General features: G+C 39.4%; 1 protein-coding gene across 3 annotated transcripts in view; it reads right to left on the bottom strand.

The window, feature by feature from the left end:
• Positions 1–5,428: 5,428 nt before the first annotated feature.
• The window catches only part of P4HA1 (prolyl 4-hydroxylase subunit alpha 1), a 40,775-nt gene continuing 30,676 nt past the window's right edge, over positions 5,429–15,527 (bottom strand). For all 3 annotated transcript variants that reach the window (XM_063132973.1, XM_063132974.1, XM_063132975.1), the window contains exons 13-15: positions 14,295–14,363; positions 11,381–11,477; positions 5,429–10,946 (exon numbers count right to left, since the gene is read on the bottom strand). In XM_063132973.1, coding sequence (XP_062989043.1) covers positions 10,876–10,946; positions 11,381–11,477; positions 14,295–14,363 — 237 coding nt within the window. In that variant the 3' untranslated portion in view covers positions 5,429–10,875. The remainder of the gene's footprint in view (positions 10,947–11,380; positions 11,478–14,294; positions 14,364–15,527) is intronic.

The following is a 15,527-nucleotide window of genomic DNA, read 5'->3' as shown; positions in this document are numbered from 1 at the left end:
GGACCAAGGCAGAACCAAGATGGTATCTTTTAATGGACTGACCTGAGTTTCCAGATTTCTGCAAAGTAACACTTTTAAAACACTACATGAAAGGGTGCACAAAACATGAAATTAGAGTTGGCCAGATTTTGAAAAATAAGGCTTCGGCTTCATATCTGGGAACATTTCTTCATACCTCCTGCTTATTCACATATTGCAATTTAAAGCAGTTATCAGATCGATTTGACCTATACGCAGCAGATGATGAATGCCTGCTTTGTTTGCCCTCTGGTGTTTTTTTTTTTATTATTATTTTATTTTGAGGATCTGTTATCCGCAAATGCTGAGACAGAGGAAAGCAGGTTCAAGAGTCATGTTGTCCACTCTGCTTCGCTTCAAGGAGCAATTAAAGTACCTCTTAGCTGAATCATCTCTTTGTGCAAAAGACCAGGTTGCAACAGCACCACTTTCAAAATCCTTATATAGATCCACTCTTTCACTTCATCTGGATGGGTCTGAAAGCCCCAACTGGTCATGAGGTTGGGTAATGCACCGATATCCAAACTATGTCCTTGGATGCCTATCATCTTAAGACAGAGATGGGCAACTTGTAGACTGCAACTCCCATCATCCCTCACCATTGGCTGTGCTGACTAGGGCTAATGGGAGTTGTAGTCCAACAACATCAAGAGGGCCACAAGTTGCCCACCCCTGCTATAAGAAGAGAATGGGGTTCAATCAATTTTCCCTCCCATTAATTCAGAAATGTACTAATTAGGCAGTGTAATTTGGTACCAGTCAGCATTTTCTGTTGATCCCATTGGTTGTCTTTCTCAAGGAGCAAGAGCAAGGAGTTGGAACGTGCTGATGTTTATAGCACCTGAGTTATCCTTCAGTTCAGCCTTATGAAGAATGTATAGTGACATTTGTCTAGAGAGCCAGTGCAGTGTAGTGGCTTAAAGTGTTGGACTGGGAGTCAGGAGATCTCAGCAGAATAAACCTCAAAAACAACAGGAGAGCCTCTGGAGGATGCCAACACGAACAGGACCTGGAAACATCTATGAGTAACCAATCTTGATTGCATTAAAAGCTGGCCTTCCCACCCCTACCCAGTAACTCAAAGATCCCCTTCGCTGCTATTTTGCCCAACACAATAGCCCTGCTAAGCTTTTCAGCAGGACCCATTGCCACTCCCCCTATTCTTTCCTCCCACCCCCAACTCATTACCTTATATATGCTGGCAACAACATCCATCTCACTTGTGCGCCCAGAGCAGTCTGTGCCTTCAGTCAGGTTACCTTGGTGAAGAGGGGCCTACTGGCCCCAAACTCTTTATGCTCCTTGTCCACCTCCTTCAGAGTCCTTTGCCGAGGCAAGCTGAAGCCAGGTGATATTAGAGTATAGGAAAGGGAGCCAGAGTCATCCTTTTCCCACACCCTAGCAGAGAAATATACACAGATGTGGCAAAATCAAAGCCTTTATTTAGGATGACCATGTGAAAAGGATAGGGCTCCTGCATCTTTAACCATTGTATTGAAAAGGGGATTTCAGCCAGTGTCATTTGTAGGCATGCAGCACCTGGTGAAATTCCCTCTTCTTCACAACAGTTAAAGCTGCAGGTGCCCAGCCCTCTTGACCTGATGAAATCCCCTTTTCAATACAACAGGAGCCCTGTCCTCCTTTTCATATGATCACCCTACTTTATTAGACAGCATCTAAGATGGAGATCTCCAAACGACAGTTACATGTGTGGGATGGCCAACCAGGCTTCTGTACTATGGACAATGGCTCAACAGGCACCAGGTTAGCAGGTTCCATACACCTTTCGGCACCAGCTGCACAGTGGGAACACCTTCACTTTTTTCATGAATGTCTGTCAGGGAGCATCCCCAGTTGTTGGGAGTGAGGATTGGTGTTGGTGTTTAAAGTCCTAAAGCAAGGTAGTGTTAGGATTCTAGGAAGAGACGTGTTAGCAATATCCTGAATTTTGGAAGACAAGCTTTTATGCCTTTGGGGCAAAGTACCTTTCTCCCCATTTGTCATCTTCAATATTGACCCTTGTGAGCACTTAAGTGTGCACGACATGGGCCAGAGAGAATAGCCCCATGCACACCTTTCCCTATCATCTGAACAGTAGTCGTTCTGTGTTCACGTTATATACTTGTAGTAGTATTTTTTTATAGGCTGCTGGGTTATACTGCATCCCATGTTCTGTCTTGGTGATATGGGCAGGGTGGTTAACTATATAGGGGAAGCTGGCTTTATTTTTTCCCCTTCCATTGAAATCAATGGGGGGAATTTCTCGCATGAGGTCTGGTGCAAAATTCTGCAATCAATGAGACATGGTCTGGAGGAGCATAGGATATGGCTCGGGTCCAGGTTATCTGAAAGACCGTATTCTCCCTTATACGCCTGCCTGTGCTTTGAGATCTTCTGGAGAAGCCATTCTTTCAGTCCCATCTTCACAGGTGCACTTGGTGGGAACAAGGGAGAGGGCCTTCTCGGTGGCTGCTCCAGTGCTCTGGAACTCTCTTCCCGGGGAAGCTAGGCTGGCTCCCTCCTTGATGGGCTTTCGGAAGCAGGCAAAAACTTGTTTGTTCCGACAGGCCTTTGGAGAATAATCTGGTCCTCCATCTATGTTAAGGTCTTGTAAAATTGTTGTGTGTTTTAAACATTTAATGTTTTAATATTGTATTTTTTTTTTAATTTTTGTACATTTCTTTTCCAAAGTTTACAATGTCTATGTTTTAAATTTTGTAAGGCTGCCTTGGGCAAAAGGCGGGATACAATAATAATAATAATAATAATAATAATAATAATAATAATAATAATAATAATAATAATAATAATGTGTTCCTTCCCTATGTCACCCAGTCCTGGCCACAACTCTGCCCAATTTTAGTTGTTCCACTCGTTTATCTGGGCAGGACTATTACCGCTATTGTCATGACAGTGTCATTTCTATCATTCTGCTGGCATAGGAGGGCTTCTGCCCAATCCTGAAACCACTCAGCCTGCAGATATTGCAGTGTTAATTTTTGCTGCCTTTGACAGATAAGTGACTGCCAGTATTTACACCTGTCTGTATATGGAGAGGACATTTCTTCTGGATTGAAAAGTTAAAGATAATTTGTATATATGCTCTCTGACAGGCAAAAGGCACAGATATAATGCTTGCTATAAAACCAGTATGACTGATAGATTGCCTTTCGAGTAATCCAAAGACTCATAACAAAAAATCACAGCTCCAAAGCTGCTGAAAAATACAGCTTAGTGGGCATGAAAATCTCAGCACACCAGCTCCCTCTAGTGAACTTGCATTTGCAATTCCATGGAGACTTTCTTTCAGACGTCCTTGAATTAGTCAGGCTGTGCCTTTCTAAAGGTGTTGATGCAAAGAAAGCATTTTAGGTGTGCAGCATATGGAGGAATCTTTTCATTGCTTACATCATATTAAAAACAGAGGACGTTGCCTGAGGATTCAGAGCAATCTTTCCCACCTCATGTGCAGACTTGCTAAGTGAGATAACTTTATACTATATTCCAGATATGTTTTTTAAGCACAAGGAAATAATGAAAATAAACCCATATCATTTTGGCACAAACGCTGTGAACTGAAAGAATGAATCTGAAATATTGCTTTCATTTTCTTTAGTAGAGAATCTGGTTTCAGTTTTAACCCCTATTGTGCATTTTGGTTTATGTTTCACAAGCACAAACTTACACAATTTTTATAATTATATACTGGGTTGGATCCAGATTTAGGTACAGGGAACTGGGCTGGTAGAAATATTTCTTCACCCTCTTCTCTCCATAGCAGCCACTCTAGCCACCTGAAAATGCTGTACAGGTAACCCTACTTAATGAAATGAGCTAAGGATGGGAGAGCCCCCCAAATTCTAAGGAAGTGCATACTCCCCCCCCCCCCTGGACTTAGCATAACGCTCTATAGTTAAGGTACTATATAGAAGGTCAGCTCCTGGGTGGGGGGGAGGAAACCGCTCATGTTGTCCATTTGCCCTTCCTTTAACAACTTCTCGCTTATAATAATTCATTATGGTCCCATTCAGACAACACGCTAAACCATGCTGCTTAACCACAACATGGTTAATGGAATGCATTAAGGTTAAAGCATTTCGTTAACCATTTTGTGGTTAAGCAGCATGGTTTAGCGTGTTGTCTGAATGGGGCCTATGTGATTTATATGGAAATCCAATCCCTGCAATCCTGAAAAGACAAGATTTGAGTCTCATACCAAGCATTTCACACATTTAGTTCGTGTAGCGTTTGAAAGATCAGAGTTCACAAACATTTATTGTTTAAAATGTTTACATGTTACCTTTTGGCCAGGCTTCCAGTAACTGACAATAAGATAAAATTAAAGTAAAGTCTAACACATAGGATTTTCTTTTTAAAACATAAGGCAGTGGTGACTGATTAAGGCACTGCAGGTATAGTGATGAAACTGACCTCTTTCTAGCCCCTAGATTTTACTACCGCTGCTCAAACTGCTGTTTTTTAAAGGTTCTTGGCTGGTCACATGGGAAATACTGCCTGCCACCACCCTCAAGTGCGCAATCTAAATAGCCAGGAAAAACCACAGACACCTTCAAGAAATAGCCCTCTTCACCAATCGTGCTTCCGTCCAGCAACTGAAGTGGACAGAGGCTGGGATACCTGGGCATCACATGGAAGAGCCAGAAAGAAATACTGTATATCCCTCCTTTGATTTGGGTTCTTTTATAGGCAACTCCCAACCTTCATGTTCTACTGCCCACACTCAATCCCCAAATGGTTGTCTATAAAGTATGCCTCTCTTCAAAGCCTTAAAAGAAAAACTTCTGCCTTGATCACACTTGCCCTATTATTGCAGCACCAGCTTTGAAGAACTCTCTCTTACATCACTGGATGCTTGTTATATGTTGGTTGGTACTCAAGAGATGGCCTTTAAAATATCAGCATTCCGATGGTAGAACTCCCTCCTGAGTGAGGTGAGATGAGATTGACTCCTTACTGCCTGCCTAAAGCAGTACAAGGGAACACTGTCCTGTTCCACGAGGCTATTCATGTTTTGTTTTGCTGCTCTCTACTTTTAATGCTGCTCGTAAATATTATATGGTTTTGTTCCTTTGGTTTGAAGTTTTAATGTTTTTATTGTATATTGCCCTGAGCACCTGCAAGGCAGTGTGATTTTATCAATCAAATAAATATACATTTTAAGCTGTACATGTCTTAGATAGCTTAAGCGAGAATGTGGCAAATACAGACATCATACATGCCATCTTACTGAAGATCTGGGCTAGATCTATACTATTGCTTTATAGTGGTATTGAACTGCGCTGATAACTGTTGGGGCACATTACACATTCCATATACCACTTTCATAGAATTATCTCCTGCTTTTTATTCTCCATTAACCAAAATAGCACAACAAATGTCATTGCACGTCCTACGAGGTATGAATGCGCAAGAGGTATATAGCATTAACATGATGGCATCATAATGATTTGACACAAGGTATAGACCTGGCCCTGGATTGACTCCAGATTCCCGCCCAGTGACAATCTGAAGCAAACTGATTGGTGAAGATTGGTGAGATTATTCCAACACACTCATAAGCGACAAAGTGTTATGGGTCAACAGTGCAAATGAGTATGGTACCAGCCGAAACACTTCCTTTCTACTAATAAGTAGTGGGAAGGTAAGGTGGGTAGCTAAAGTCAAAATTACTTAAATGCTCATTTTCTTGCACACTTCTTCTTCGCTTGCTACTGCTGCAGCCTCCTAAATGAGACAACATTAACCTCCCATTCCATCATTAAGCACAGATAAGACAGAGTAATCCAGAGCATAACTATCTTCTGACGCCTAGAGATGTATTACATAAATGAACTCCACATAACTTAATCCTTGATGCACCAGACAACAATTGAATTCTATGAATGAAATTCAACAGAAAGAAAAGTCACACCCCAGTTCAATGTGGAGGATTCGCCCCAGTAATGGCAGAGGCTTTTATTTAAAGCCTGGGTTTTGTTTTTTTGTTTTTTTACATTTTTTTATTACAAAAAAGTAATACAGTAAGGCAATTCCTCAAATATCCTCATTATAAACCCAAACAGTTGTCATTCATACGTTTCACACGAAATAGCAATCACATAGGAGGTACACTCTGTGTCCTAAAGCAACAGAGAAGACCGCAAGCACTCAAACTCCTTGGGGAATCATGGATGGAGTAGTACTGTGATGAAAAATGGGCTTAGTACCATGGGCTTAAATCTCTCCCCACCACCCATCAGGAACAATCTGGTCATCAGCAAAACAGATTTTCTTCCTCACCCATGCCCCAGAAAGGAAGGGGCTATCGCTATTGAACTTTGACATGGAAAAGGAAGTGCCGCCTTGATTCACTTATTTAAATGTGGCAGGAATTCAGCACCTTCATGTGTAATAAACAAGCCAATAAATCAGTAGCAGCACTGTAAAAATACCAGCAACCTAGCTCCTACAGTCTTATGCGGTGTCATAGGAATCTGAAATATTCTCCAAGTCCAACTATGGATTACCATATTGTAAAAGCAACTTACATGAATGAAGCAATGGTTCCAACTCAAACAAAAAATGTTTAAGGGAAGTATTTCAGTAATACATATTAGGTGCATTTATTTATTTAACTCATTTCTTAGCTGCCTTCAAGAATATAGTGAGGCATAAACTGCAGTTCTGAATAGAAATCACTTGTCTAAGAACATACACCAGAAAATCTCTTAAAAATGAATTTCCTTATGGAATATTTCATCAAAATGTCACAGTTTTCAAGAGTTCTCAAGACCTCTCTGCAGTTCACATTCTGTCGCATTGTGCAGTAATTGTTTTAAATTACATCCATTCTTACTTAAATTTTGTTTTAGGAAGGGCTTACTATTGTGCAGCTAAAACATGACAGAAGCAAGGTACCAGTGGACCATCAGAAGACCACCCCATGCTCCCAAGTAGTGTTCTTTGCTGCTCATGACTTTTTTATGGGGAGAGAACACATTGTGTTTGTTTATAAAGAGAAGGAGGATTATGACTGTAATTATTGTAAGGACTATTTTTTACTCTACCAAGCAAAAGACAAGTATACAAACATATTCTTGTCTGTTTTTATGTCTACCTATTCAGCAGACATGAGACTAAAAAGTTCATTTCAGCCAGGCCACTATGGCTCAGCTTTAAATTGCAGCTTATAAATAGCCATTTAAAAGTAATGTGAGTGAGGTGTATAACTTCTTATGTGAAAATGGGCCTTGTACTCCCCTCCCCACACGCTATGAATTGTTCTAGTTCTAAACTCTGCAAGGCTAACAATAAAATATCCCGATCAAAGGTAAACTAATGTCTGTAGCTTCTTCTAAGAGGATCATTGTCACAGCCATCACTCTTGCAATACTCTTTCCAAATTTAGGCATGCCATTTTGGCAATGCAATCCACCAGGCAATTAAGCTGATGTGTTTTACACTAGGGAGTAGCATGAACTAAAAGCACTTATATCAAAATAAGCTGAAGTGCTTCCACTTCAGCTGAATTTCAAAGTATACTGGTTTAACTTAAAGATACATTTTACTGCCATACACTATTTGCAGAGATGCTTAAATTAATTTCTTCGGTTTAAGAATCTGAGTCACCCTAGTACACATTAGCCTGGACGAGATGTAATGCTAAACCAACGATTAGTGTTACATGCATGAGTGTAGGGTTTGTGAGCTCCCCCTCCCTCCATCATGGTCACAAGATCATAAGTTTTCATTTGTTTTCAATCAACTAGTTTATTTATCCCAATTGAGGCAAATAGTGTTTAGTCATAAGCCATAGTTTATGAAGCTGGCTTGTTTCTCTAAACTATACGTGAAGCCTAACCAGTTTGTCTAGATTTGGATGGAACAAACAACTGCAGTTAATCGAAAATGGAAGAAAGCGCTTCCAATCTCCTCCTTATGACTATGCCAGATGAGGGGGAGTGCATGAGCCCCAAAGCTCATGCATGTTCATAATTTAGTGTTACAGCTGGGCACAGAACTAAATGGGACTTGCTACAAACCAACGGGACATGGAACTGCAGACTTTATGTCAAAGCACTGGCCTTTGTTATGTCAAACTGTTTAGAGAAATTAGAGCATGGCTAGGCAACCTACTGCCCTCCAGATAATTTGGACTATAACTCTCATTTGCCATACTGACTGCGACTTATGAGATTTGCAGGCCAAAAAAGCTGGAGTGCACCTGACTGCCTACCCCTAAACTAGAGTAATTCTCATATTTGGGGATTCAGTCCTGAGGTTCTTATGATTCCCTATAGTAGCTGTTTTCTCCAAGATAAGTCCAAGGCAATCTCCAGTTAAAGGCTTTCATACTGCAGCATCTCTATGAAGGGCTGTGAAAGATTCCTTATCTGAAACCCTGGAGAACTGTTTCCAGTAGGCGTAGAGACAATACTGAGCTAGATGGACCAACAGTCTGACTTGGTATAGGACAACCTCATAAGTTCATTACTCGGGTTATCTGCACTTTATTCCAGATTGCTTCTCCAGTTACAGCTTCATTCCAAGGATTGGCCTGCAAACTTTCTCATGCTTCTTGCTTACAACTGCAGATCATATCCAGAAGGAAATCAGTTTTGTGAGTAGATGTCACGGTCTGATGTTCCATATAGCACATATGTCCCACATTTCAGCTTGGCCCCTTATTATTCCTGTACTGATATTTGTGTACTACAAAAATGTGCATAACATAGAACAAAAAAAGATACTGAGGAATGTCAATGGCAGAGTCATAAATCCAAAAGAAAATGCAACAAAGCACTATTGTGCAAAAATAACTTTTGTTAAAACATAAACAAAAAACTAATCCTGTGAACTGAATGTATATTCTATAGAAAACTAAAGGAACTAAAGCAGCAACTAAAGCAACTAAAGTATCTACCCTCTACAGGATTGAGGTCTGAAGAAAAAACAAGTTCTGAAAGTTTTTAGCAGAAGTCAATTGTGCATGGTGCTAACTGACTTCCCTGACCCTGTGATGTCACTTACAAATGTCCCCCTTTCGAGTTTCCATAATGGTTTTGCTTTGTTTTTCTTTTTTAAAGGCAATGTTTTCTTCCATCAATTTGGGACAAAACAACAGGCAAGTTTATGAACAGTCAAGCAGTGCTTTTAAAAATAAAAATAGTGAGCAGCCTGCTTGAAGCACAGTGTTTGATTCACTGATATGTGTACCTGTTATTTCAAATGAAAAGGAGGGAGGATTCGCCTCTTAGTTGGGAACGCACCTCTTTTTATATTACGTCTGGTAATTATTCAAGTGTGAAAGTGCAGCATTAAATGACTGTGAGCATTCTTTGCTTTCGAATTAGCATAACATTTATACATTTTACTAAATAAAAATATGCAGCTTGTAGCAATTATGGAAAGCAAGCCTCTATTTGACTGTAGCACCAGGAATCTTACAACTAATAGATGTAAGCTAAATCTTACAACTAATAGATTCAACAGGATCAGAAGCACTTATCTACCTTGTCAGTGATCCAGTACAACGGCCAGCTACTTCTGTTCTGAAATACTGGTTTGATTATTGCCAAAACATATTTGTGCAGAGGACTTCCAATCATACATCTTAACTCAGATACAACTCTGAAAGGTTTGTATTTGGCTGCACTGGCTACAAAATCATCCAAGAAATGCCAAGCTCTTATTGGAGACTTTTGTACAAAATAATAAAAATCCTGAAGCAGGACACTTAAGTGGCTAGAATATAGGAGGGAGCTATAATTGTCTTCTTAACATCCTATGTGAATTCAGCTCTAGGTAATTAAAAGGCTAGTAACAGAGATAGCACACATCCGGAGTTCACAACATCCAATATACTCAAAGCAAAAAGCTTTCAAAAGATTTAGTATTATAAATATATCATCTTTGTCACAAAACACTTCAGTTGGAAAACAAAGTTTGGCATTTTGGTAAGGAAAATATGCATTTTCACATCATACAAATTGTTTTATACAAATTCAAACTCCCAGTCTAAGGCACAATGTTATGTTTAAGCCAATGGCATTCTTGTCTCCATGGATTCATAGGGTTACTACCAATTACAAAACAACAAAGGCAGCAATAATTTTGAAAAGGACAGAATTGAATCACAATGTGGTTAAAAGATGAATCACACCTGGAAAGACATTTTTTTCAAGCTGTGCTCATGCAGGTGACAAAGGATAGTACTGTGGTACTACTCAAGCCACCTATATGTGCACAACTACTGGCTCATTTTTTAGGATTAGCAGCCAGGTTCATCTGTAAGGCATAACAACAACAAAGGAAGATAATCTGTGTCTGAACATTCATGGCACTGAAAAAGCCATTCTGGAATGGAATAAACAGCTTGACGATAAAGCCCATGAGCACAACCCATCATATTTGTGTTCATTTGTGGGTTTTTTGCCATTGAAGTCAATCTGATGTGGCTTGCAGCCCCTGTCCACAGTTTTATAGCAGTGGAGAGGCATTTGAAAATCAAGGAACTGAAGTAGAAGCAACGTATAGTATCTTACCCTCTGAGCAAACAAAGCCTTTGTCAGATGATAGATTGTCCATGTCCACCCTACCATCCATAGAAATGGAAGTAGTGTCTCTACAGAAGTTGTTTTTGGCCATAACAACTCACAGACGTTAGAAATCAAATATAATCTCTCTATTAAAAATGAAATGAATATATTAGCAGAGGTATTTGTCTATAGTTGAAGAACTGGCTGGCACTGGAGACAGAACTTGTAGTGGAGTGCTAGTGTAAACTATCAGTGTTAATCAAGGCAACATGGAAGGGAAATTTATTTTGCAATAGAAGACAGAAGGGGAAGGTCTGTATCAGTCTAACTCTGATAAAGTACATGGTCTTCGAAATTCTTGGCCACGTTCATGGATCCATTTATTAGATACTAGAAAAAGAAGAAGAAAAGAAAAAGAGCCACATTGCATATTATCACTCACACCTGTAAAATGTAGCCAGTAAAATACTGTTTAGATGCAGAAATGGTTATTTTCTGTAGTCTAACTAGAAATGTGACATGGTAAATTGTTCCATATTTATTGTTGCATAATGAGATTTATCATGCAATAATATTGCTTCTGTGTGCGACCAACATTTAAATGGCTTTGGCCAAACCCCACCTGGCCGCATTGAATGATATCGTAGCTTGCTAATATGACTCCCTTACATTTCTCCTCCCCATCTCATCATTTTAGATATCACCCTCAAGTCCCATTTCCCACTGATACTTATGTTTGGGATGTAATCTTTCAAGTGCATTTTATATATTTTAACGTGTTGACAGCTATGATGATTATGTCATAGCTCAAGTTTCATACATACCCCATTTGTTTCCAACTAGTACTGGACAGGCAGCATGCCTTGTACTGTAGTCTCCTTCACCACTTGGAAAAAGATTGTACCAAAACACCGCTGTCCCCTAGTAAAATACAAAGCAGTATCAACTCATTACTCTGCCTCTGTGTTGACTGCTGAAAAAATTGCAGGGCTAACACATACTAAAAGCTGATGCTCTACAGGTGCTAGCCAGAGGGAAATGGTAAAGGCACTGATCATCAGTGCCTGCTATGATTTCTAAGTGTGTCTCAGTGTTACATTCGACTCATCATTTCTTGAGCATTTTGACAATGAAACAGAGACGTCGCTCCCAGTGCTGCTCCAAGTCTGTTCTCTTACTTCCTCCTTATTTTACTCCAGGCCCTGAGCTCCTTGTCAATGAGGCCATGGGGATCTCTATAGAGCCACACAGTGCCTAGTATTCAGCCTAAAGTGGTTACCTGCCAATCTGCCCCACACATAACACAATGCCATTTATGGGTTGCACCATATTCTGCATAGATTTCGTCCCTCTTCTACTTTTGGCTTAGTGCTGAAGTACCTATGAATTAAACAGATTCTTATCCACTGTATCATTTTTTTTTGTCTTATCTAATTTTAGTGGCCACCTTTAATGACCCTTCCTTCAAATAACTTCACAATGCTATCATATCGTGCAGCGGTCTTTTAGCATTTAAGAAAGCTATAAAGACTGATCTCTTCCAGCAGGCCTATCCAGTGGAATTTTAGGATGCTTTTAGGATGTTTTAACAATGTACACCAGAGCTTTCCAAACTGTGGGTCGTGACACGTTAGTGTGTCAGCTGCAGTGTGTAGGTGTGTCACGGGAAAGTAACGAGAAACCTCTGAGTCTATGTGAAATAAGCAATACCAACGTGCATGCATTTTTACGCAGCAAAGGTGCCAATTAGTATGGTGCACTAGTATATTCCCCTTCTGTCGCATCCGTGTATGCACACCACGGTCGAGGGATCATACAGGTACTGCGCATGTGCAGTATGCATAATCGGGTCAAAACAGCTGAGTCCGCATCACTTCCGGTGACGCAGCTGCACCTGAAGTGACGCATTCAAGAAATTCCATGGGTCCAGTTTTTTGATAGAACACCATCTCAACCGCCGCTTGATCGCAGCTCGACAAAATTGGTTCAATGTGAAAAGTCTTGGAAATGTATGTTATCTTGCAAATCATATATTTTTAAAAATATAAATGAAAGGTTTTCATGAGACACGTTGTGTCCCCACACATTTCGTTATGTGTCCGTATCTCTTATAAGTATCTCTTATTTAACCTGTTTTGCTAGTAAAACTGAATTATTGTGTCGCGAAATGATGCATGTCTAAAAAGTGTGTCACCAACATGAAAAGTTTGGAAAGCTCTGATGTATACTGTGTTTTTAATCAGTATTTTATGTATTTTATACTTACTGTTGTTCCCCGCCTCAATCAAAATGGAGAGGCGGGTAAGGAATTATTATTATTATTATTATTATTATTATTATTATTATTATTATTATTATTATTATTATCATCTCATTAAGTGATAAACAGTATTAAAGATACCCTGCGATATTTTACTAACAGGAAATTAAATGCTTCTTTCAAAGTTTTCAAAAATGAGTTTTAAGTTTCAAGTAAAACAAAAAGATTTAGTTCAAATCAACTAAATGACCCATGCAGTACTAAAAGGCAGCTATGTACTATTAAAGCCATGCATTCAGTCTCATAAATGTCCCTATAATTTTAAATATATTCATACTGCTTCTAGCAGTACCTCACAAAGTACGAGACCGAACTGCACTAGATCAACGAGATAATTTATAAAATGCTTAGAAACCTATATGTCAAATAGAGCATTTGATGGCACACATCCAATTATAAAGGGAACGAATATTTCCAAAGCCTTTATACCATTTATAACAAACATATCAATGTCCTAACAACCATATCTGTCATAATCATATAACACATATGACAAATGAAGCACAATTGAGGGTACATATCAAAATATAAGAGATATGAATAGTTAAATGCCTATATAGTATTTATAACAATTTATATTCATAGCTATTATAAAATTATCTCATTGGTCTAGTGCAGTTCAGTTAGGTCTCTTGCACCTTGTGTGTTTGTTCTGAGATGTTATCGGGAAATTGACTTTTCTGTTTTGCATTCTGGCATTACCAGCCAGAAGGAATTGTGCAGCTATTCCACCATTTACTCTTTAACAGATTATCTAAGGTAAAGAAAAAGGTGGAAGAAGAGGTGGGAAACATGGGAAGATTACAAGTGAAAGATGACATCATCTGGACTTCATGTAAAAATCCATGAAATGAGGCAGGGTGAAGGCGTGATAAAAGCTTCATCTGGAAGCACATACTGAAATAGCATTCTACTGAAGTGTCACCCACAGCCCCCTTTTTGCCAGTGTTACAGAGACCTGGTTCAGATATAACAACCTTGGTCTGCTGGACTGAGCACATGCTTCCTAATCTCGTCTCACATACCTTAATACAATACTTCTGGAGTTTGTTACATTCCCTGTTACATTCAAAATGAGAAAATATATTTTAAGCTGACTACAAACCAGGATTGCAAACCAGGATTTGATTGTCTTACAAACCAGGATTATAATCAGAGTTTAAACCACTGTTTCCCTTTTTGAATGCAACACGAAACTACAAGTTAATAAATCCTGGAAATATTGCATCATGGTGTGTGAAATTCCCCCTGCAAGTTCAGACACTGCAACAATGTGAATGTGTGTAAGGTTTATTCTACTCATTGGAAAGATTTAAAATATTTTGCAGCCGCTTTAATGTAGGAGCACCCATACTAGGTTTTTAAATGGAAGGAATAATGCAGTGATGGTTAGTTAACATGCACACATTTACACTTACCTTTCTAGGCCAAACACTAGCTCCTACTTCAGGAAATACAGTTGCTCCTCCTGCAGCCACATCACTCATCTGAAAATGAGAAGGGGTCAACCGTAACCTAAGCATCTCAAATATCTTTTTAAGCTATAATCAAAAACAGTAATTGGATAGTTTTCACCACCGATCTGATGTGATGAGCACTGAAGCAGTATTCTCTTTGCCACTGAAGTTTTGAACAATAAATCAGGCCAAATTTTAAAAGTTAGTATGTTGGTGCAATCTTCATACTGGATATATAAAGTACTCTAACACAGTAACATAATTAACATTATAATCTAATAAAAGGATTAATCAGTACAGCAGGCCATGAATATTATTAGTCTTCCAATAATCCCCTCCTCCCTCTTAAATCTCTCTATTTGCCCTGCCTGATTCTATTGGTTGATAGTGCAGATCTCACAATGGGGCTTGTCCTGGTAAGGAAATAATGGCCTCCTTGGCTGCCATTGGTATAACTGCTCTGATGATGCCTTGACCCAGGAAGCTGAAGTTTTATGCTGTCATTGGAAATCTGAACTTCAGAGTCTAGGAGTATGCGAAATGTAACCTCATGGATGTTTGAATGACACCTGTCCAGTGCAGATTGGTTTAAAAGATCAGAACCTTTAGGTATAAAAAGAGACAGAAATGTTCTCAAAAGATCTTTGGGCTCATCTACACCAAGCAGGATATTCCACTATGAAAGCGGTGTATAAAAGGCAGGAGCCACACTTCTGCTTTATAGCAGTATTGAAGTGCACTGACAACTGTTGGGGCCCATGACACATGCCACATACTGCTTTCATAGTGCTATATCCTGCTTGGTGTAAATGCGTCATGGACCCCAACAGTTGTCAATGCACTTCAATACCACTACAAAGCAGTAGTGTGGCTCCTGCCTTTTATATACCACTTTCATAGTGGAATATCCTTCTTGGTGTAGGTGAGCCCTTTGAAAGCTCAAATAACCCAAGTCATTCAGCAAAGATTCCTACCCAAACTTAGCAGTCATAGAGAGTGCCTCTCATAAGTCAGCAATAACTGGTTAAAAAAACAGGAAGCATAGGTAAAAGGATAGTTCTCATGATGGAAAGATGTAAACAGTGGGGACACCCGAGGATCTGCATTGGTCAAGGCGCTTTTTATGGTCTGTAGTGAGGGTTTAGTACTGAAGGTTTGCAGATAACACCAAATTATTTTGGGTGGTTTAGAAAG

Source organism: Elgaria multicarinata, chromosome 8, assembly GCF_023053635.1.
Source record: "Elgaria multicarinata webbii isolate HBS135686 ecotype San Diego chromosome 8, rElgMul1.1.pri, whole genome shotgun sequence".
NCBI lineage: Eukaryota > Metazoa > Chordata > Lepidosauria > Squamata > Anguidae > Elgaria > Elgaria multicarinata.
Note: the sequence above shows the minus strand (reverse complement) of the source record. Positions and strands in the feature narration are given on the sequence as shown.